Raw genomic sequence first — 22,803 nt, 5'->3', positions numbered from 1 at the left:
TTCGAGTGATTGATTTCTCTGAAGGCAGAGAGCCTGGTTCGATCCCTGAGAAACGGACCTTTCTGAGCACCACGTGGTCGACGGTTACCCCAATGGGCTCTAACTCGACGCGACTTGTTTCGGTTTAGCTCTAGTTTATTCTATGTATTTTGGTAATTGTGTATGATTTTATGAATTTATTCTATTCTAGTTTATTCTTATTATTCTTGTATTCGGTTTAGCTCTAGTTTATTCTGTGTATTTTGGTAATTGTGTATGATTTTATGAATTTATTGTATTCTAGTTTATTCTTATTTCCTTTTTCTTTTTCCTTTTTTCTTTTTTTCAACCCCTTCACGCGCCGGCAGTTTTCGGATAAACGTAGCTCACGGTTTGCAATCGTTTTCTTTATTATCGACGGGCGATGCCGTTTCTTAAAGAAATCGGTAAAGCCGTGATCTAACATAATTTATGTTATATCACGTAACATTTATATTATGTCACAAATAGAAACATATTGGAATATTAATATTATAATATAATAATGTTATATAATATTAATATTATATATTAACATATTATTCGTAATTATTATCCTACCAAGGAGGAACAGTGCCTGGCGTGCATTGCTTCGTACAAGAAAATCGAATTTATTTTGTAAAGTTTTTGTTATAAAACTTGCTCCAATAATGTAATTTATTCAAGCATTTGCCGTGAAAGAGTCTCTAAAGTTTGCAGAATTGCAAAATAAAAGAACATTCACTTTGATCGCGGTAGGTTCCGTGTTAATTATGGTTAGACGGCGCGAAGAGTTAGTTAGATGGCGCTGCTTCCCGCTCGAGCCGCTAGGTGGCCAGCGTCGCTTAGCCTTTCTCGCAAGTAAGAAGCTGCGGCTATTAGCATATAATAGGCGTACTTGGCCACCGTCTTCGCCGCAGTCAGCCTTTTGGTAGACCCGGTTTTTATCTGAAGGATCCCTAGTGTGAGCGGTTCGCTGCTTGCATGTAGGTTGATCCGAACTTTTTGGGAACCCGCAAGGGTTTCCTATATTACATTCCAAGTATTCCTTGGAAGATGAAGAACGGCGTTAGTAGGTGTCAACCATCGTTGGAACTTTAAGTATAGAATTGCGATAGCGTATGCGTAGATTTGCGAGCGAGTGTGGGTTATGCGGAATGATTATTGTAAAGCGTTTTGTAACCTAGCATTAAGAGCGAATAAAAGCGGCGTTCACACAGCAAGAGGATGGTGTGAGTAGTGGAAGTGAAAGTGCAGTGGAAAAGAAAGAGGAGGAAAGAAGCCTAAAAATTGTACAAATATTGTAAAAATTAAACCCCCAACAAAATAAAAATTGTATAGAATTATATGCAAAAGAATTAAAATAAAAAGATAGAAAACAAAAGCATTAAAAAAAAAGATAGAAAAAAGCTCACCAAAATATAACAAAATTTTAAAGTATACGTTTTATAATAATCTGTGCTCGACACCGCAAAGGGGTTGTTTGTTATGTCAATTAGTACTTGCAAAATCAAATTGTCAATTAGTAATAAATATTTAATTAAAATTTTCAATAAAAATTCTCTTATTTCCAAATGTATTTGTATTTTAATCAATAATTATTATTCTTCAAAAATACTCTAAAACATTGATATAAATATTTAGAAGAATGCGACACTTACAGTAAAATGGACCCAAGAAATCTGTCGCTTTTTCCTATAGAGTATACAATCCGTTACAATGATCGCTCTCCAGACGAGGTCTGATGCCTCGTTTGTGATAATATCGTAAGTATCGAGGCGACTCCTATACCTCGTGTGCGATGAAACCCTCGCAGTAGAAACATGGTATGTACTATACTCGATGTTTGCTAACATGCCTAAACTCGTGAATTATCGGTAACAGTGTGAATCTGTTCAATTTTGATTCAGCTTAATAAAAATATTCCATAGAGATTCTGGCATTCTCGATATTTCTATTTCTACCTCCAAAACCCTCAACTTTAAACGCTCAATAGTAATTAAAATATTTACATAGACCTTTGTAAAGCAACACTAAAATACAATAATTATTAATTTGTAAAAGTTGATTTTTTCATGAAATGTCACTGAATTCTTCAAGCTGGACCACTGTGCACCATCAAGAACTTTAGAATTCACGATGCTTCCTCTCAAAAATGCATTGTTTACTCGAAACTGACAATCCAATCCCAACCGAACTTTTATTTAATATTTCCCATTTTCTATGTTCCACATTCTGTTTTGATATTTTTAAGTAACGAGATTCCATTTCCGTGAAAGCCAAACACAATTTATTCGTTTTATTTACCGCAAACAACTGGTAACGTTCTTGTTGCAAACAGATCGTTCTTGCTCAGCGGATATTTTCCATCATTGTGTCAGGGGAGCATCGTAACCATTCGCCATCAATAATTGGGATCACGGTATCGCGAGGAGCTCCATCATTGTTCCAGAGAGTCGTAACTTTCTCCCAATTTTTCCTCTTCCCCATAAAAATCGGAAGACGCAGTTTCTTCGCGCGTTTCTGCGATCTCAAATGAATTGTTTCGTCGGAACTCCCGCCGGTTCAATTAGCCGTAATTTTTCAGCGGCCCCATAAAGAGACGGAAACGGTGGGAAATCGTTCCCGAATGGCCACAGGATACCGCGATTTCCAGCGGATTTCCATGACCGCGCGGATCGTTTGCAAATCCGACGTTTTCTGCGCACCACTTTCCCACGAAATTACCGCCGATCTTGCGTTTCGTGCCAGCCAACCCTTTTTCCCGTGTCCCGTGTTTAACGCACGCCTAGCCAGCCAGCGTTTTTGCCCGGCTGAAACATTTTCTACGAACGACCATAACAGTAAAGTGAAAAGAACCTCTCCCCGGCGGATCGGGGGAACAAGAAAGCGTTAAAAAAGAATGAAAGTTAATGCGCCCGTTGCCGGTCTTTGTGGCGGCTCGACATTGAAAGTAAATGCACGAAAATTGCATAATTTCGTCCGGAACAGCTAAATAGATCGGCCGTAACCAATTCCATTTCCCATAGAGCCCCCAGAATCTCGAGTACAGATCTTCGTCGATCAAAGAATCGTCGCACGGTCTGCAAAAACGCTTTTGCAAACGTGCCTTAAAATGGCCAAAACCTTCTAAACGTCACCTTGTCCTAAAGTCGACGGACAGATCCTAAGAGCGACCAGCTTTTGGGGTGTTTTGCACATCGCGCGCCGTGTCCGGCGACGCTGCTTTCATCTCGAGTTTCAACGTTTTCTTCGCCGTAATAGCGCGTTCGGTATGGACCAATCTTGACGAAATGTTTGAGGCGGGAACAATTTTGACAGCAGATGCGGTTGCAAAGAGAATCGCGGACTCTGAATCGTGGTCGAACAGAAGCGAATTCGTTCGAACGCGTTTATTCGGAGATTCGTTGATATAGTCGCGAGGATAGATTTATATTGTTCATTCGAGATTCGAGGAGAAAGGATGTTTAATTTTACAGCGAATACAATGATTATATAGCTGTGTCGGAGCATGACGTTACTGGCGAAAGTGCGTAATCGATTTCACGATAACGTTGCGCTGGAATTCTATGTCCTATTACGCTCGCCTTGGAATCAGGGTAAAACTGGCCTTGATACGCCTCGCAAAATTACGTTGCGATACACCTCGCTTCACAGACGGTCTACTTCTGAGAGCGGTCACCGGGATCCGATTTACATATTTAAGCGGGCTGAAATACTGTTCCTAGAAAAGTGCTCGGTGGACCCGACGGAATTTTCGGTCCAGAAACCGCGCGATGGAGCAAGGGGCGCCCAAAACGATAGAAAATATTTCCTAACCGAAATGCATATATTTATTATTTATTCAATGTCCATAATTGCACGATGGCTTATCGGAAAATATCAAAAAGTTGAACATAAATATATGCGGTAAAGAAGAAGACAAATTTTATTACCTATTAAAATTAGCCTTCCAACAACATTAGCAAATGAAACTGTAATTATAGAATATAACTGTTGAAAATGTCAACGTTTTAAAGCCAATTTACCAGCATTTTTATCACCGTTAGCAATTAATTTGCAACTAACGCGAATACAAATTAATTCTTGCGAATTGCCGTCTTCAAGATTAACCGCGTGCTCTCGGCAATCAGCTGTTAGAATCGAAAGATCGTTTCAATGTTTTTCCTGATTTTTAAGCCGAACGAGATTCGTTAGCAGCCGGAGGCACTTGGACGTCGTGAGAAAGTACCCTCCGAAGAATGCGAATCCCAAGGAAATACGTGCTCGATTGGTCAACACGCAATCTATCCATTTAAATATTGCGCAAAACTGGTGATCCGTCGTTTGTCGAAGAACGGAGCGCAAAGCGCTTTGTAGTCACGATAAAGAGAACGTCGTGTTTAGACATTGTCTAATTTGCAGTTGGAATTGCGTGCTGGAAATTGCCGGTCTTCGTCGCCGATGAAAAATCCCGAGGAGAAGCAGCAAGTCTCCAGCAAGAAATAGCAATCATTCTCGTTTCTATTTAATATCTGCGCCATGGGGGAGGCGGAACCGTGAATTCGATCGGTGGAGGAAGCCTGGAGGCTCTAATTTCCTGCTAAAGAATTGTCGATTTTATCGCGAGAAATAATTACACAGCTCCTTCGGCACTGTGCGCCGATTACAGTAATATCTCTCTAATTGACGCCCAGATTGCGCACAAAAATGGACAATTTGGGAAGAGGAGATACGATTATTCGAGCCTTGCGGTTTATTTTTATAGTTATAAATTGTCCACGATTATAAAATAATATAATAATAATAGAATAATCGCATCTCCTCTTCCCAAATTGTCCATTTTAGTGGACAATCTGAGCGTCAGTAAGGGAGACATTACTGTAGACCCGCGATCGCGATGAGGAAAGCTTTTCGTTCGGTTCCTGGCTCCTGGCGGCCATCTTGAAAAACACCCTCCGCTCTCTGTTGCTCCGTTTAATAAATTTGTTACCGAAAAACTCGACGTTGGAGAACGCTCGAGTATTTTCTGGTCCGTTGAAACGCAACCTGCGTAATTGGCCCGGTGCGGCGGTGTTTTTCCCTCGGTTCTTCTGATTTCGTTCGTGAATCCGGCCATTGTTGCGGAATCATATTCGCGGAAGCGTTGGCCAATCGGTTCATATCGATCGTCACGGTCCGGCAAATAATTGCAGATCGTTTCGCGGGTCCATCGATTCCGGGAGACCTGTCGCAACACGGCGGACAGATATTTAACGGGGCCCAGGCTATTTTCTGCGTTCATTCCGCGACAGGTCATCGGTCGGTCTGGTGTGTGCGAGTGCATTAATTGCGCAAACCTGTGCGGATCCGACTTCGAGAAAGTGAATCCCGCGTCGCGAACAAACGATCCAAGGTCGCGTCGCTCTTCTCTCGCCGGTTGTTGCGCGGAATTGGCCATTTCACGGTAATTATTTCGCCAATTATTGAAAATCTAAATGTCATTTATTCGATTGTGTCGTCGCTAAATTGTCAATCTTTATCATTCTTTGCAAAAGACCTATAGGAAATAATTTCACGAGAAATAAAGAAAATGAGAAAAGAAATTAAGAAAAGAATAAAAATAAGGATAAAGAAAAAGAAAGAAATAAAAAGAATAATTTCATAAGAAATTAAGAGAAGCATCGAAGAAACCTGCAACCGAAGCCTATCGCCGCAAATAACAGGCACCTTTGAACCATGCCAGAAGTGCAATGAAACCGATCTTCCCGAAATGTCACCGGTCCGACGAGACGTCGAGATCGTCGAGGAAGTAGCGCTTCGACGATGTTAACAACCGAAGGCGGAAGCAAATGGTGTATGAACGCTTCCTTCTCGTATAATTCATCATTATCTCCCGGGTAAATCGGTTCGCCTAATTGAAAGCCCTCCTCCGATCCGCGAGCCGATATTATTACATCGAACGTCTGTTTAATGTGCATATTGTAGATACCGCTAGATGCGATCCGGCAGATCCATTCACTATTTTCCCGTTGCAAGTTGCAACGCACAGTCGGTCAGTCGGTGAATTTGTTCCCGATACTCCGATCCGGAGGACGCGTTCCATATTTTGAATCGTAAACGGGAATTACGCCGACAAAATAGACTGCGTCTATGCAAATGGGCCGAATCCATTATGCAAAATAAAAATTATCCAGCTAAATTATTCGATGATACTAATTTTATATCGTTGTGATTAGACTGCGGATGTTTATTGATTTATTTATTTGATATTCGATTAAATAAGAATTAAATAATAATATTCGATTAAATAAGAATTAAATAATAATATTTAATTAAATAAGAATTAAATAATAATGCAGCTTCTGTATCTTGCAATTAATTACTGCAACTATATATACCGTTAATATTCTGAATAAATATCCGCAGACCAGTTGTAATCTAGAATTGCAATTTTTGCAAAACGATTCAATTGGCAGTCGGAATTATTTTCAGCGATTTGTAGAATTTTTGGCGAATGAACTTATTCATAGTTTTGGTCAATTGTTAAAACTGTCTTCGTCCGATTCACAGGCTTTCTGGACGAATTTCAGAGAAACTTTAACACGGTCAGTAACGTTATCCTTTGCCCTTTGAGTTTGACCGGACTACTTCGCGTTAAGATCGTATCTATCTAGCTGAGTCCATTCTACGGTAATTAAAGAGCAGTGTATCTTTTCCGGTAGCACGTCGCTCGCAGATCAGTAATCTCGATCGGAAAGAAACGTGTGAATCATTATGTGTTAGCGATAAATACCGATTGTTTCGTTCACGATTATTTCGCGTATTTGTTATAATTATTATTAGTGTGGAAATTACTTGTCACTAAGAATTAGCGAATTAGAGGTTCTTAAATTTTAACAGATAACTGTAATAATTGATGGAAATTAGCGCAGAATAAATAAAATAAAAATAAGTAAAAATAAATAAAATAAAAATAAATAAAAATGAATAAAATAAGAATAAATAAAAATAAATAAAATAAAAATTTTAAAAAATGAAAAAGGAAATGTCTTTCTTACGGGTTCGCAAGTACAGATTGACCCTAGCCCGCAGGTCGAAGGAGGTCGAAGGACTCGGTCGCTCGGACCACGAAGATAGAGGATCAGCTATGAAGTCGCGGTGCTGAAGAGGTGGAATAAGGTGAACACGTCGCGCCGGGTCCTCTTTTCTTGAAGAAGATCGTCGAAAGTGTAACAGTGAGTTTCTCACAGCGTGTCTGCCCGGACGTCGGGAATCCGACGAGATATCTCGCAGGTGGCATTCCTGTTCGAGCGGTTCGGAGCGATCTCGGAGAGACTCGGGGTCACCGGGGTTCAGCAGAACAGTGAATCGGAGGTCGTGGAACCTGCGGAGCACGCGGTGGTAGGAGTAATAATAAAGGGAGCCATTCAACGAGCCACGCTCGATAGGACCTGCCAGTGTTCGGTTATCCTCTCGCGGGTCCGCAGGACACTCCGGCTCCGGCGAACGAGACTCGCCTAATCGTAGCCGCTGATACGAACATAACGCGGCCTGATAACAACGATAACTCCGATTAAAAACTGCCAATGATCGCTGAATGCCGAAGTGCTCGATATTCGCGTTATTTACCTGATTTCGTAGGTTTTTCTCGGTTTTTCGAACCTTCGTTTCCCGGCTCGGAACCTTTCAAATCCATCTAAAACGATGATAATTGTGCAGCTTTTTTGAATACAATTTATATCTTCATACTTGAACGGACGAGTCCCGAATATTGTTCCAACAGAGTCAGCAGTCCCAGGGATTCGTCGGTGACGATTTGAACGGTAAAAAGAAGCTCGAAAGTGTTGAAACAGTTCAGCCGAAAGCTCGGTAGTGTTCGAATATGCTGCTGTAACGCGAAAGCCTGCTGATGCGCGTCGAACGATGAGCTTTCCTGCGATTCCGGACGATCCTATGAAACCGGGGCTGTCGGTTAATGTTACGCGGGACGAATTAGGAACGGCTCGCAGCTGATATGACATGAGACCGTATCAATCGATGAAGCGTAAAAGGATCAACGTCGCGCTGATTCTTCATGGGCCTGGAATGTTGCAGCCGATGGTTCAGTGGAGGGCTTTTTTCATCTTGTCGTTCGTGATACTCGTGTCGTCGCCTTTCAGCGACAGTCGCGGTACGTAATGCTAGAAACCGTACGACATAAATGAAACGATGTAAATAAAACGGGAACAGGATGATAGGACGTTTCGCTGATAACGTTAACGTGTACGTGATACAATTTTATTACGGAATTCCGGTTCTTTGCCGTCGTTTTTTTTTTCATCGATCGCTCGATAAATGGAAAAGTTTTGACACAGAATAGAATTTGACCGGGTAAATCGCGAATCCGGATTGTTGACATATTTATCAGACTTTTCTCAGTGTCATAAGTGCACCGTGTGACACACTGTAGACGGAAGCGTGGCTCACTTTGCAAGATCACGGTGCAACTAGCGTGAAACGAACGAGTGCACGGGTGAGAAAACTCGGGGAAAAATATGCGCTTTCGAGCACACGCGCCGCGACGAACGCGAATCGGCGGACAATCCATGAAAAAGACAAATGTTAATTCGTCGTTCGGATTTTCGACGATTTTCATGACCGTTCACGAAATTTATATTCGCATGATTTTTTTCACGCAGCCAGGAATCCGCCGAACATCCAAAAGATCGGGAGCAGCAGAACGCTGAGATCGAACAAAGACGAGCTGTCCGCTAATTACATAGACGACGGATGGCACAATGGGAATCTTTACGAGGACCAACTTGAAGAATCATGGGGCTCGATGCCCGTGCAGCAACAACAGACAAATATTTATACGCAGGAGCTGCCGTTTACCAATTTCACCCACAACGATACGGGGGATTACCAGTTAGTGTGAGTCTGGTTTTTCGAAATTTCTGTATAATTTTATTGGAAAATATCGAACACGGTCTAGTAAAAAATACGGGTTGTTTTAGGATACACAACGAAGAGACGCTGTCCCATAAAAGGATCAAAAGGGGAGTAATACATCTTTACAATATGCTGGTTTGTGCTACCGGATGCAATCCTTTATCTTATAAAGGATATGGGTGTTATTGCGGCTTTCTGGGTGCAGGATATGTTATAGACGGCATAGACAGGTAATTTACTTATATGTCACTATTGAACCTTCAAAGTATACTGCTGGTCTTTATGTAAAGTAAGAATTGTCTGAATCAGTTCTATAGAGAAGAATGGAAGCTTCGTTCTTCCTTTACTAATTTCACTGAATCCAGGATTCTTATTCTTAAATTCTTTAGATCTAAATGCATAAAATGCTTTAAAGCAATCTTATCAGGATGACAAGATTAACAAATATAATTGTAATTGTAATATGTTCATCGATATAGAGTAAGGAATCATTTCTCATGAAAGCATCTTTAAAGTTTCAATAATTGATGCTCGAGATGGAGAAAATGCCAAAGAAATTCAGGAAATTGTTTACCATGGATCATCCGAAGTTGAACATTGTTTTTTTCCAGGTGTTGTAAAATGCATGACTGGTGCTACGATGCTACGGATTGTCCGATGTTTTCAGAGTACTTTGTACCATATTATTGGAGGTGTTATCATGGCTACAAGCCGGTCTGCGGTACGTTCCACCGTGTTTCTGCAGCTTCTAAACTATTTTCGATTCCATAATTATTAGGCCCGTTTATTTTGCAGCCGTTGAGCATGGAAACTGGGGAGGATCTGGGTCGTGTTCTCAACGGTTATGCGAGTGCGATCGTTCGTTCGCAGAGTGTCTGAGACGTTACCCTTGCCCAACGACCAAAGCCGTATGCACCTCGTCACCATGGAGATTGGTTCAGAATCTGTTCATGACCATGTGATTATCAACAGGATTACAATGAATATAAACACTAACATGGAAAATTAATTTATAAATTGCGTTAATATACCAAAGATAACACGATCCTTTTGTACATGTTGCAAGTGAAGGTACAAGATTTATTTATAAATGAAATATATATATATATATATATATATATATATATATATATATATATATAAGTATAATGATTTATTAGAATTTACTTCGAAGTATAAAACTTTGTGTAATAAAGCATACACAAAAATAATACTCTATTAACAACATTCGCTTTGTAATATGAATTATTTTACAGTGTTAATTACCCCGGTTAATTGTACATCTCGGTTTTTGTACTTCTTTGAAATATCTTGTTCTATCTGTAAATAAATGAGGAAAAAAATTATTGAAGAAATATTTACAATATGAAAGAACGTTATAGACACCTTTTCTTGTAGCTCCTTTGTCCTTTGTATGATACATTGTAAAAGGGGTTGAAGCGCCGCCACTTCTTTCGCGGCAGTTTGCCTTTTCTGTTTCATTGTATGTTGCATTGCTATCATTTTGTCCACTAAACTCTGCTTATGTTTCAAGGTTGTAGAAAACTTATCTATATAACTGCCAAAAGGGAATGGGTGTGTCAGCATTGTTTGGCTATTGTGTGCAAATAATATCCCTCTCATCTATTTACCTCGGAGAATGTTTAATGTTATGCAGGTGTTGAACCACTGGGTTCAGCATCTGGGATAAAACGGCTTCCACACTCTCTAACATATTCTGAGTGTTTTTTACATTCGAATATTGCAGAATAGAATCATGAATCTGACTGAAGCTTAGGAAATTCACGCCATCGTCGGCTTTTAATTCGTGTAATCGTAATATAAGGAATGCTTCCAGCTGCATAGAGACGCACAGTTCAGACAAAATTTTAATTGCTGATATGAAGTAAGTAGGAAGAAGTAACGGTATATACCTCGTACAATTGATTAATAAAATCACTTCTGGTAGAAGGATTGTCAAGAACCGTGTACGCTTCGGTACCGCTAGCCACTCCACCTTCGAGACCAGCTGCTTCCACGACTATACCAGACTCTTCTAAGGAGATATTGAAATCTATGCCATCCGCGGGCGCATCTACTTCCGCATTCCCTTCGCCCCAGTCAATTTCTGCCCCATCTTGCAAATTAATATCACCACCCCAATCTATGTCTGCGTTCAAATCGATATCCCCAAAATCAATTTCCTATAATTTGATAAATGATAATACTGATGTGTCGAAATACAATTCCAAGAACCTTTCAGAATCTACATACAGTTTCTGTTTCTTCAGCTTTTTTACTTTCTAAATCGTCATTATCAGTGTTTATGTTTAAAGGTGGTTCATTAATTGATAACGGGGGTTCTCCATAGATCCATTCATACGTGGTAGTATTCCCCTTTTCTAATAAATTTCAGAAAATATGAAACTAATTGCATGTTAAATTTGCACAACTAAGTTTGACCCTACCAATTACATATTTCAGCATGGGAACACAGCCGTCATCGTGCAGTCTACCTAGAGTGTAATTAACAAAAGCACAATAAAATTCTATAGCTTTTTGTACTGATTTTGATTCTTTGGCAATTTTCTCATAAATTTCTGGCAGTTCTTTTACTTTTTCCGCCAGTTCCTGTTTGATATGATGGCCATCAATGCATAATTGCTTACAAAATGCATCGAACTCTGACTGAGCTGCATTCTCTAATTTTTTATACTCTGCTTCCTTCTTTTCAAAGTCCTGAATATATGCTGATTTTAACACAATGAAAATACATTAATCTAATATAATTACTTACAGTTTGCATCTGCTCCAATTTTTGAATTTGTTTCTTACTGCTAGGCACTTCGTATATGACATTTCTAATAAGCATTTGTGCTATTTCTGCCAAGTACAAGTTGTCTTTTTCGTATGCCTTCACTATTTCTTGCCAGTCTTTCATTCTCTGCGAACCATACCTTCCAAAAACATTTTTTGTATCAGCCTCGGTCTCTTTCAATATTTCCACTATTTTTAAGCAGTGGAAGTAGTTTATATCTAAAAATACATAAACATATATGAAAGTAATATTAGATCTGTTGAATATGCAAATTAATTGCAGGAATCATTGATCAAATGTTAAAAGATTATATGCATAATTCATATACAACTTACATGTTCCAGATAATAATTTAGCAATATCATCATGTTCAGGCATATCTTGAATGGCATTATTAATTTTTTCTCTAATAACTAAAACCTTTGTATGCCAATCTTTATTGCAATGTCGCCTGCTGATTAACCACTCCAATAATTTTCTGGTGTCAATAATGATAGAAAAGTTTTGCTCCTAAAAAAGACAGTGTTTTCGATTTTTATTAGAATATGCTATGGTTAATGTTAACATTTTATTGTGCATTGTGTGTAGAATAAATAAACAATGTTACAGTATATACAGAACATCAAATTGTGCAAAAAGAATTGTGTATTTTTGGACTGTAAACTTCTATAATATCTAAGCGTTAAGGGGTGAAATTTACAAAATTTACCTCCATAATTGAAAGTGCCTATAAACAATCACTTCGATTTTCTCCTGTCTGTTTCTCTGTAGGTTATAACAGCTGTTAGTTCTAGATTATAGTGTTACAGCATTGCGAAGTGATTACAACGACCAGGATACGACACCGGCTGTCTTAATGACACGTGCCTTACGTATTTCCGGTAAGACGGAATTTAAATCCACGGAACGTCATATGAATGATCAAAAATACGTGCCACGTATCCAAATTTTCATCAGTGCACATTAGCAGCAATTACAGTGGTAAATGGTACATAAAATTATTTAAAAAAATTGGAACTAGTTATACTACATTCTGAGCATGTAATATCAAGGTACGATTATTCGGAGAATCAATAATTGCAATATTATGATATGGAAAGAAAGTTTACGATTTATTTCGTTACGTTTCTTGTACATATAAATTTCTGATATGCGAATGCATTTTTTCTTTAACAATTAAAGTATTAAATACTTATATAAAATATGCCTATTGACGAAAAACTTGTATACAACCTCCAATGTCTCCAACAGAGGACTATTTTTCTTGATATCGATTAAGTTCGTCAATTTAGGAACATACTTATCGTACAATAATTAAAAACAAGGAGAATAAATGATCGTTAAGGGAAACATAGCCATTCGCGCAGATACTTTAATTTATTATATTACAGTTTCACAGTAAGAAAAAATGTGTTTCTTCTTTCGCGGTAATGTCCGGTACGCTGTCAGTAGCAAAGTACAATTATAACTTAAGAATTTCGTGTAAGTAAAGGTAAGACAATATAACAGTTCCGACTATTGCCTGTTATAGCTCTCGGTGGAGCAGGTACCCATTCTAAAACAGCCTATCCTTCCTATAACTTAATGTCCAAATGATACACACATGAACGGGCATACACATTTTCATACACAAGTGAACAGAATTTATTCTTGTTAGAATGTTCCGTCTGTTTGATATAGAGTTATTTCATGACGTCTGAAGGAAAGCCAACACATCCGAAACAACTGGCCGATGTTAACATGGCACCATAACTGGTAGTTAGAGCTCGTTTATGATGTAATTATCACATCGCTCAGACGGAGACGGTATTTTATTGTGAGCAAAAAAAATACTGTCATTCGCAAGTACACTAGTGAATGCGCTAGGGTTTTCTCTCTGTGAAGAATGTCTTCAAAATATACACCTGCATCACACATATAGCGATAATAGTAAATGTTTCTACGATCGACCATTTCAACACATGATCATTTAGATCCTCTGCACGTTTACGGCCTTGTGCTTCCCTTAATCGATGATGTGTTTGGTAGTCTAGAATTTTATTCAAGTGTGTATGTACTTCGTGTACCGAAGACTCCATCTAAACAAAATCATTGATTACAGTATCTAATTTTAAACAAAGACGTTCCACTTTAAGATTAACCTCTGTATTACCTGAGTCATGACGGTTACATGTTCTCCGAGACCAGCCAGAGGCATCTGATCGCCCACACGGAAGTCCATGTAGACTAACTTGTGTGAAAATGTAGAAAACTCGTTGCTAAAACAGGCCTTGTATGCTCCTGTCATAGCAGCTGTAAATTGATGCGAATCAAACTGAGTCTTAATTTGTTGGAAGATAATTTCTTTATTTGGTGCTTCTAAGGATACATCTACGTCGTATTGTCCGCCTGTCACGACCTGCAAAACGATGTTAAAATGTAAATCTTTCTGAAATACAGTATAGCAATGTAACAGAAACTTTAATATCAGCGCGATCGCCAACAATTCATGACAGATACGCAGTCAAAATGTGAACGTGGCCAATGCTATCGCGTCCCAATGAATGAAACTGATTATACGCACGATTTCATAATTGCGGATTATTAAGAAAAGTAATTCATTTGATCGTATGCAAAAACGTACCTGAAATTCCAACATCGCCGTCTCATTCTTCGTAATATCTTGAAAGAAACACTGTTTCTCATTATCTGGAAGTTCGAAGGTTAACTCAACACCACCAGTGCGTAATATCGTACCGAATAGCGAAACTAACAGCAAGCAAATCGACCAGTAGTCCATTTTTATTAATCTTTGTATGTTGCTGTTTGCACACTATTCTACATACATTAAAGCTTAAATAGGTTTATAAACCTCGACGTTTTATTCGTCGATCAAGGCCCCGGCCAAAATTTTATCCAAACAAGCTATTTTAACGTGGCCGGATATTATGTAGTCGCGTTGATACGACTGAAGCGCCATACTGTCGGAACTGACTACGGTGACGTCCGATTTTTAAGAACGTCTAGAAATCGTATTTTTTTTTATTTCATTTCTATCAACAAATATCGCTTTTCGTCGTAAAATAACTCGTAAATTATTCGAGAACATTCCGCCAACCATGTTGACGAATTTCGAGGCTGTTGCGAACCGAAGAAATTATTATTCGTTATGTACCACGTTTACTCGTTGCACTTACGAAATCAATATTGCTATAATTAAAACAAACTCTGCATTTCAGGACAGAAACGTTTCAGGTAATTAATAAATATTTAAGGCTATACCTAGTTTATATTTAATACACGTTTATGGTTCTATCGACAGTTTAATATGAAAATTATGGAAAGAAGAGCTTTTTTATTCGTTGCTGAAAACGTGTGCATATACGTATTTTTTATAGATAGTGATACTGCAAAGATCAATAAGTTGCCTTGCGCGATTCTGGTTAGATGCATGTCCATAGGTAAACTCACAAATTTCGTCACGTTGTTGATCGTGTATTATTAAGTACATGTACACGAGTTCGTGGAATATTAAATAGTTTCCTGTACGTGTTTCCTCTACATTGCATGAACCAGAAAACCGGAAGTTTGTTAGAAGGCTATCGATTGTTTAATACTTAACACGAAATGAACGAAATAACTGATTCGATTATTGAGCTTCGCTAAACCGTGTTAATTTTATTTCAAATAGACGAAATTTTGTAATGTTCCGAAAAGATGATTCAACGCGTTTTTAATATCCAACAAACGTTATTTAAATACCAGATGAAATGATACGGATCATTTATTTTTATTCTGTAAAATTCTTGTTATGTACAACGTTGTATGAAAACAATGACATTACGTTTTAGTACTGGAACCTGACGTCCGTATGTAAGTACATACATAGCGGTGTCGCGTGAGGCGCCCTAAGGTCCCGCCTACTATTTTAATAGAGTCTCCTCGTCTGTCATGTTAGTTATTCATGGAAGTGTGTTGCAGAGAACAAGTCACGTGTATCGAAGGGCAAAGGGGATATCCAAAAGAGAGGGAAACCAGTATAAAGGTCTTTTTCATTGTGAAAGAATACCGAGTGCGATGAGGTGTGCAAAAATCATATGTAACTCCCAGGATCACTTGGTAAGGACACGTTCAGTATGCAATTATGAAATACATATCGACATTTGTAAGCTGTTTGTTGTATTACCGATCATGACGCTAGGTCGTTATATTTGAAATATGCCTCCACGAAAAACTCGTAGTTTCTCACAGAAATTCTCATTTTCACGTTCAATTTCACGAAAACTGAAAAATTCTGTCTAAAGGTTAGAATTAGGTTACACGATTGCGATGTCGTGCATGATCGAGTAATGCAATGCTGTGTAACTTATTTACTTACTTAGTGCTGGCGCAGCAATAACCTCCGTGAATTTTTTGATAAACTCGCATAGCGTGCTCGAAGGATTCTTAATGGTATCGAGAAATCGTTCTAAATTTAGTGTTGCTATGTATATCGAGGATGAAATCGATACGGGACGGGTTCGATCGGAACCGATGCGCTCCGTTGTTTTCCCGCGTAAAATTTGTATAACCTATGATTATACCATTCCGACGAATTCTTTCAATTAAACGGAGCCACAATAAATACTTTTACACGTACACGGTAAATTCTAAACTTAAGCTCACACCTGGATACCTGGTTATCGATCATAAATCATTGTTTTATCATTCTGCCATTCCATCATGATGCACAAAATTAAGTACCAAACGAAAATGCGTACTGTCTGGTTGTTCTTACGCAATCCAAGTCAGAGAATAAAGATCGAAGCAGAATGAAATTTGCCTAATTGATCGAGCGTAATGAGAATGTTCGAAGTCCGTGAAAGTAAAAGTCGAAAGGACCGTCTACATTATATTTACCGACGCGCTTTCCACCGGGTAAACGTGGACACGTGTGAATTAAAGAAAAAGAAACGTCCGTAGAAGAGAAGTATCGATCCCATCCTCTGCGGGCGTGAAATTTAAGAACGTCTTCTCTCGTGTGCACGTGCAGTCAACTTTCCTGGATTAGTGTAGGTGCGTGTACACGCGGGGATATACGTGTACACGTGTTTGTACATACGTGTGTCCCCGGTGTGTAAGTACACGAGGAGTCAGGTTCGAAATACGAACAACACGAGAGGTTTCTACACCACGATTAACTCCATGGGAGTGGGGAGGACGAGCACACGACCGCATCAAGCTGCTGGGCACCATGAGTTTTCGAACGACAACGGTAGGAGGCAGATCTCTTCCCCGGGCATTCCCGCCGCCGCCGGTGTTATTTTTACCCACGAAAATTTTCCCTTTCGCGTGTATATTCACAGAAGGAAATCCGTCGCAGAAAAGGGAATTGTGTTTCTGTACGGCGGGGTCCGTGAGCCGCAAACGCGTGTGAAAGGAGAAACGCGTTCTTACGGGCCGAGACCGAAGATGATCCAGTGTAACGTAGGTCGGTGACTCGAAAAATCCTCGTGGCGGATGTTCGTAAGGTAAGCAGCACTATTCGCAATGCATACGCTCCCTTCGAAATATCTGTACATCCGGTTTCAGATGATCAAACATAAGCGTCTCTCGTTCATAGAGAATAGAATTAGAACGGTATGGACACCGTTACCGGTTTGCGGGATTAGATCTACGGAAATCGATAGATCCATGGGGGACACCGTGTCGACTACGGTACTTTCGAACAGTAAATTACGTTTCTAAGCACGTTGTTTTCCCTGTCCAATGAAATATATTAAGCGATATATCACGTTCGCACGATGTTGTGTCCAAGGAAAGTGGATATTTAATTAGTTTGTTTTGTTCGTCGTGTACTATACCGTGAAACTGACGTGTAAAATAAATAAGCGTGTAACGGTGGAAAGGGGGGGGGAGGGCAATAGTAAAAAGGGGATATACAGCGGTAGTTCAAATATTTGGCGAATGACAGATAGAGGTGTTGTTGCGGATAATTAGGGATGCGTGACATTTGGTGGTCGAATTGATCAAGTTTACTACACATAAACACAGAGAGAAGCCTCGACTGGGTTAGATTCGACGCGATATTTTAATTCTTGCTGAAACGTGTAATTATCGAGCTGCTTTACCCACAGTTCCCGAAATTAGCATCATAAATGGAAAATTACTAATCCGTTAATTATGCGCAAGGATCTAATTAGCTGTTCGACTAGCATAGTATTGTTTCTAAAGAATTGAAAATTTATGCGTCCGACGTGTTCTCGCTTATGGTAAGTAATGTTTCTTTCTTTTCGAAGAGTTTGTACGCAACTTTCGAGAAGTCATTAATAGAGATTGATGATTAATAGTTGATAGTTATTCGCGAATAAAATTATTCGAATAATTATCTAGAAGAAAGTTATTCTAATAATGCCAAACTCTGATTCCCATTGACAGGGTTGAACTGGAAACGAAAGATTTTTATTTACGCGAGATTACCACGCATGTGATCGTCCTTCTGACCTTGGTAATTCGTGGATGATTCTACTTGAGTAATAATTGTTGTAATAGCAACCGTAAAAGATGGTTCCGTGGAAATGGCTATCTGCTCGACCTTCGTTGACTTAGAGGTGGTGGTAACGTTTCAAAATCGACGGTCATATTCACCACCCTATCCTGTTTGGTTTCATTGGCTATTGACAATTGCAAAGTGTGTTTTGTGGGCTTTGAATATTTACAGCAATTAATGTGTGGTAGCCGATTTAAATTTACGTTGCTCGTAAATGGAATTTTTTGGGAAAGCAGATAAATTAATAGTTGCATCAAAGGAATTAGTCATTGTGTTTGCAGTCGTTTTGAATAGTTTGAATGAATTGTTTCAAGAGAATAATTGTTACGGCTAATAATTTGATACATGTATTTTGATGAAATATTATTAATACGCGAGGTATTGCGAGACATTTAACCGTGTTTCGTTGATTGGGATTCGACTAACGAGCGTCCGTAATTAATTCACTGGTATATTTTGTTAGCACTGGCCTCGTTTTCGGTTCCCTTCAAAATTTTCACGATCAACGAAGGAAAGCGGCGTTAGGTTATATGTATACGAGCGGGAGGGTTGCTGTAACGAAAGTTAAAAATAGTCGAATATAGCAAATGAACGAAGCAAGGTTGACGGACGCGATGCTGAAATACCTTGATATATTAATAAATTCCTCCTGCACTCTAGTATAAATAACGGTGACATAATATCCCCCTACGCATTTAATACAAATAAATGTTACAATTCCGTCAACTTTCCCGCATACTGTATTCACTGTTTGCGGTGAATGACTGGCAACAATTCTGAATTTGCGTTAACAGCATTTGAAATGCAAGAGACGTTCATACGTGCTCGGTGAGATAATAGCATCTTGTATAATACCAGAAACAACGTCGCCACCGCAATACAATGATACCTAATCGAGATAACGATCAAATACAACTACAATATTCCTGTAACATGAACCGCTGTGATCTCAAAGATAATATTAATGACAGTATACAACCGGGAAAAAGTCGAGACAACAGTGGCATTGGTGAATAACATCTTAAAGATTACGAAAAATAAATGGAACATAGCGATAACAGGGATCATGAAGTGGCGATAAATTTGACTTACGCTTTTCAAGATTAGATCATCTCTGTTGCTATTTTCTCTAGTTTCAATATTAGTTAATATCTCCACTGTGCTGCTAAGATTATGATTATGCTGCAAAAATAAAAGAAAAATTATAAAAATTCGAGTAAAGATATTGGTTACGTTGTTATCTTGTTGTTGTCACGAAGCACAAAAGGGGATTCCTTAAAACCCGAACTCCATCGGATTTTCTACTAGTTCTAAGGCTGCGAGATTTTATAATCTAGTAATTAGAAACCACTAGGAGGAAAAAAAAATCTGCGGAGCTCATGTTCTACGGTGTTACGCGGTGCACACATGTATATCGTGTGCGCCGCGCTAAATTGGTCTGGCTAGAATAAAAGCTGGCAGCGGTGCGTTACAAATGCCACGTTTCTTCCAATCCGCATTGGCAGATCGCCTGCTAATTATTAACCGGCCGATTCTCAATTATCCGTCACAGGGCCGTTGACCTGTCCGCTCGCGGATGTCGTCGCGGTGAAAACTACGGTTTATCGGGCGGACAGTAAGATCGATCGAAGCCGCGTATTGCACTATTTATGTGGAACTCGAGTCTAGACAGTCGGCAGCGCGCCGTTTTATGGCATTCTCACGCCAAAATCGTTTCCCGAGAATATAACCGGGGCTCCGGGAAACTGTATACTGCACCCTTTATGATGTTCGCGCGGAATTTATTTCCCCGCTGCAGTCGCCGCCCCCGCGCCAGCCCGCACCACGGTTTTACCCCCGGTTTCTTCCCCCAGGACTCCGGGAAACTTTTGTTTTCCTCTGCACAGGACTAGATTCTGATATTTCATCCCTTATCCCAAGCCGGTACTTCTGCCGGGCTAATAACCAGACTTTGCACAACAGCGAAATTTGTTGCTACAAGCGGAAGGAATTGGAGTTGATTAGATTTGCATGTTCGTACTGTTCTAATTAAATTGCGGACCGGTCTGAATTAGATTCGTTCGCTGTTTTATGTTTCACTTTATATTTCGCTTCGTTCGAAATTGTAATTTATTCTTGTATCAAATGAAATACTCGTTCGATACAGAAATAAGTTACTATTTCAACGTTGTTTCGCTCAGGGTAACGCTGTTAACATTGAGCAACAAAAATCACTCGTAAACAAGTATGTAGTCCGGTCATCTTGTCTTTCGACCGTCTCCAATGAAACGCTGTTTTTATCGTCGCAGTAAAAAATGTATTATTCCATCTAAGGAGAAACGGTTGACCTTGGGATCCGTTGGTCGTATCGTTAACCTCTTTGATTTCAAGCAGAAGCACACTCTTTCCTCATGAATTTTACGACACCGTTAAAAAACAATGCTACGGTTTCGGCGAAGTCAGGGCCGTTGAGCTTGCTTTCGGTTTAATCATCGCCGGCGTGCGCTATTCAAAGACGGCTGGCTCGATAATTGCCGGGGACTCCGGGCGGGCGCGAAATTAAGTAATTATTAGAACAATACTCGGTAACTAGGCCCGGTGTGCTCGCCCGGTAATTAGACGGGGGAATCGGATTGCGTTAGAACGCGGGATTAATGAAGACAAACGCCGGGATTCACGGCTAAGGCCGTCGCGATCTAAGCAAGCAAAAACTGTGAAAGCGACACGAGCACAATTAACCGAACAACCGGAATCGCCGATCTAACGCCATTATCTTCAAGCCGGGGGAAACTTTCTCCCGTCATGCACGCGCGATATATCCCGTGTTGCAATGCAAACGAGAAAATCTCAATAAGATCCGCGAATCACGGTACAGTCCTGCGAGAGAAAAAAAACAGGATCTAGCCGCGTGACACTTCAGATGTTTTCAATAAGATCCGGGAATCACGGTACAGTCCTTCGAGAAACGTTTGCGATGCTGCAAAAATTTAAGCGAACAAATAGTGCTGCTAAGACTTCGAAGACTTCGGAATTCATGAAACACCAACCCCTTTCGGTATCGATTAAAACGAAACCATTCGGAAGAAGTAGAAGTTTTGTCCGGTTAGTATCGTTTTACCAAAAGCGTGCAGCACACGTATTCAGCTATTTTGGAACGATTTCACCGAGCACGTTTCGTCGGCTCGTTTATTTGTCCGATCGCGTGCAGCTTCCTGCTTCCGCGGCACTTGCACTTTTAATAGTCCTGCCCTGTCCCATGCGTTAACTCTTTTTTTTCCCAGACACGCCTAACTTGCGCGCCTGCCTCGAATAACTAGTTAAATGATGCGTTGCGTGTCGAAGTTGTTCTACAGGCTGATTCTCGCGACCGGGACACGTCAGGGAACTTTCCTGGTCGATGTTGGACAGAACGGCGGAAGGTGAACGATTCCTCTGCAGTTGCACACCTGCAATATGCAGCTGCATTGCCCTTTAACGTGTCCGAAGATATCTGTCTTGCGGAGTCGATAGGGTGGAACTGCCATGAATACTTTTATTTAGGACGAGATACTAAAACAGTTGAACGACCTGTCTAATTCTAGTTCGAAGCATTCGGAAGATCGGTTCTTTTGCTGGAAGAATGCATCGATGAGTTTCTCTTACGTTTACTTGCTTCGCTCTTAATTTCTTAGAGAAAGTGCATCGTGTCTCATTCCACGATCGATTGCATCGAACGGGGCAGGCGCAGTTATTATTTGTATTATTTTTGTTTTGTTTGTATCATTTAATTGATCGCTCGACACTCTTTCAATTCTCTCAATAGAGTAATTTCTCCCTAATTCGCGCCATAGAGTAATTTCTCCCTAATTCGCGCTTAGATTGCGCAGAACTCTCTGTTCTCTCTCTCTTAATACTTCTCACTCGTTCTTCATTCTGATCGGCATTCATACAAGTCACACACCGAATTCTCTTTCATACACCACAATATTTACGTTCACCTGCTCTCTCACGCCATCGCAGATCCTGATTATTAAACTCGTTCGCGCGTCGCTCTCGTAACGATTCACATCCGATCAATCATGCCCTGTCCGTTCCTGTAAAACCAACTGCACAGGTAGAAAATCAAAGATAGCTGGAGACGGTGCAAGCATGATCGACTCCGTTATAAAGCTCGACTCGCGACAATCTTTTTCTATTTCCGCTCGGTTAGTTCGCACGCTAGATTATTTGTTGGTTGGCCATCATTGGACAGGACTAACATCTCGTTGCCAAGTTAGCCATGACAAAGAGGATGTTCTCGGAGCACTTTGTGTTCGGAGAACGTTTCGGGGATAACGAGATTCCGAAGGAAGCGTCCAGTCTCATCCAATCCTGCGTGGACGGCTCATTTCCGTCGAACTTTTGCACGTTCCCTGAAATATCCCGCATCCTTCTCATAATTTCCCTCTTGAGGAAGAAACGAGGGGAAGAAGAGAGAGAGGGAGAGAACGACACACGCAGAGAAAGAGTGAAAGAGAGAGAGAGAGAGCACCTCATGTGCATGCGTTCTCCCATGTATACAGGAAATAGAAATCCAATACGCTCACGGTATTCTAGACCGAGAGCAACAGCCCAGTGTTTCACCTTGTCCTGGGAATTGGAAGACACTCGT

The 22,803-nt window shown here is 40.0% G+C and overlaps 4 protein-coding genes across 6 annotated transcripts in view; 2 read left to right on the top strand and 2 right to left on the bottom strand.

Annotated features, from left to right (window-relative positions):
* Window positions 1-3,446: 3,446 nt before the first annotated feature.
* LOC117224213 (CDK5 regulatory subunit-associated protein 3) lies at window positions 3,447-12,553 on the bottom strand. Of its 2 annotated transcripts, XR_004491156.2 has the most exons (12): window positions 12,396-12,553; window positions 12,022-12,196; window positions 11,666-11,904; window positions 11,337-11,607; window positions 11,143-11,270; window positions 10,803-11,072; window positions 10,521-10,726; window positions 10,276-10,447; window positions 10,156-10,209; window positions 9,464-9,833; window positions 7,588-8,138; window positions 3,447-7,509 (listed from the first exon to the last, which is right to left on the bottom strand). XR_004491156.2 is itself a non-coding variant. In XM_033476993.2 (10 exons), the coding sequence occupies exons 1-10, from the start codon at window positions 12,399-12,401 to the stop codon at window positions 9,810-9,812; spliced, it is 1,545 nt and encodes a 514-aa protein (XP_033332884.1). In that variant the 5' UTR covers window positions 12,402-12,553; the 3' UTR covers window positions 9,142-9,809. The 2 variants fall into 2 exon arrangements, 1 of the variants encoding a protein (XP_033332884.1); XM_033476993.2 differs by lacking the exons at window positions 3,447-7,509; window positions 7,588-8,138 and having other exon boundaries at window positions 9,142-9,833.
* LOC117224215 (uncharacterized) lies at window positions 7,969-10,116 on the top strand. The gene is made up of 5 exons (XM_033476996.2): window positions 7,969-8,128; window positions 8,637-8,871; window positions 8,955-9,119; window positions 9,501-9,610; window positions 9,685-10,116. Exons 1-5 carry the CDS (start codon window positions 7,978-7,980, stop codon window positions 9,849-9,851), a joined length of 828 nt encoding a protein of 275 aa, XP_033332887.2. The 5' UTR covers window positions 7,969-7,977; the 3' UTR covers window positions 9,852-10,116.
* Window positions 12,554-13,044: 491 nt separating the features above from the next.
* LOC117224218 (transmembrane emp24 domain-containing protein 7) lies at window positions 13,045-14,634 on the bottom strand. Its single transcript, XM_033476999.2, has 3 exons — window positions 14,310-14,634; window positions 13,839-14,084; window positions 13,045-13,764 (listed from the first exon to the last, which is right to left on the bottom strand). The coding sequence occupies exons 1-3, from the start codon at window positions 14,463-14,465 to the stop codon at window positions 13,549-13,551; spliced, it is 618 nt and encodes a 205-aa protein (XP_033332890.1). The 5' UTR covers window positions 14,466-14,634; the 3' UTR covers window positions 13,045-13,548.
* A 993-nt stretch (window positions 14,635-15,627) lies between these two features.
* Window positions 15,628-22,803, top strand: part of LOC117224212 (uncharacterized) — a 53,808-nt gene continuing 46,632 nt past the window's right edge. The window contains exon 1 of one of the 2 annotated variants that reach the window (XM_033476987.2): window positions 15,628-15,784. The gene's annotated coding sequence lies outside the window, so the exon portion shown is untranslated. Of the gene's footprint in view, window positions 15,785-16,716; window positions 17,176-22,803 lie in introns of those variants that run through there. The other variant, XM_033476984.2, reaches the window with a different exon arrangement.

Source organism: Megalopta genalis, chromosome 13, assembly GCF_051020955.1.
Source record: "Megalopta genalis isolate 19385.01 chromosome 13, iyMegGena1_principal, whole genome shotgun sequence".
In the NCBI taxonomy this organism is placed as follows: Eukaryota; Metazoa; Arthropoda; class Insecta; order Hymenoptera; family Halictidae; genus Megalopta; species Megalopta genalis.
The sequence above is the reverse complement of the archived record's forward strand: the minus strand, read 5'-3'. Positions and strand labels throughout refer to the sequence as shown.

Coding starts and splice junctions, on each gene's coding strand:
- LOC117224213 (XM_033476993.2), bottom strand. Junction 11,271..11,336: donor CATGCTGAAATATGTAATTG/GTAGGGTCAAAC, acceptor GAAATTTATTAG/AAAAGGGGAATACTACCACG. Junction 10,210..10,275: donor CAAAGGAGCTACAAGAAAAG/GTGTCTATAACG, acceptor ATTTATTTACAG/ATAGAACAAGATATTTCAAA.
- LOC117224215 (XM_033476996.2), top strand. CDS start 7,978: ATGAGACCGTATCAATCGATGAAGCGTAAAAGGATCAACGTCGCGCTG. Junction 8,129..8,636: donor GCCTTTCAGCGACAGTCGCG/GTACGTAATGCT, acceptor TTTTTCACGCAG/CCAGGAATCCGCCGAACATC. Junction 9,120..9,500: donor GTTATAGACGGCATAGACAG/GTAATTTACTTA, acceptor GTTTTTTTCCAG/GTGTTGTAAAATGCATGACT.
- LOC117224218 (XM_033476999.2), bottom strand. CDS start 14,465: ATGGACTACTGGTCGATTTGCTTGCTGTTAGTTTCGCTATTCGGTACG. Junction 14,085..14,309: donor CGGCGATGTTGGAATTTCAG/GTACGTTTTTGC, acceptor ATCGTTTTGCAG/GTCGTGACAGGCGGACAATA. Junction 13,765..13,838: donor ATGTAACCGTCATGACTCAG/GTAATACAGAGG, acceptor GATTTTGTTTAG/ATGGAGTCTTCGGTACACGA.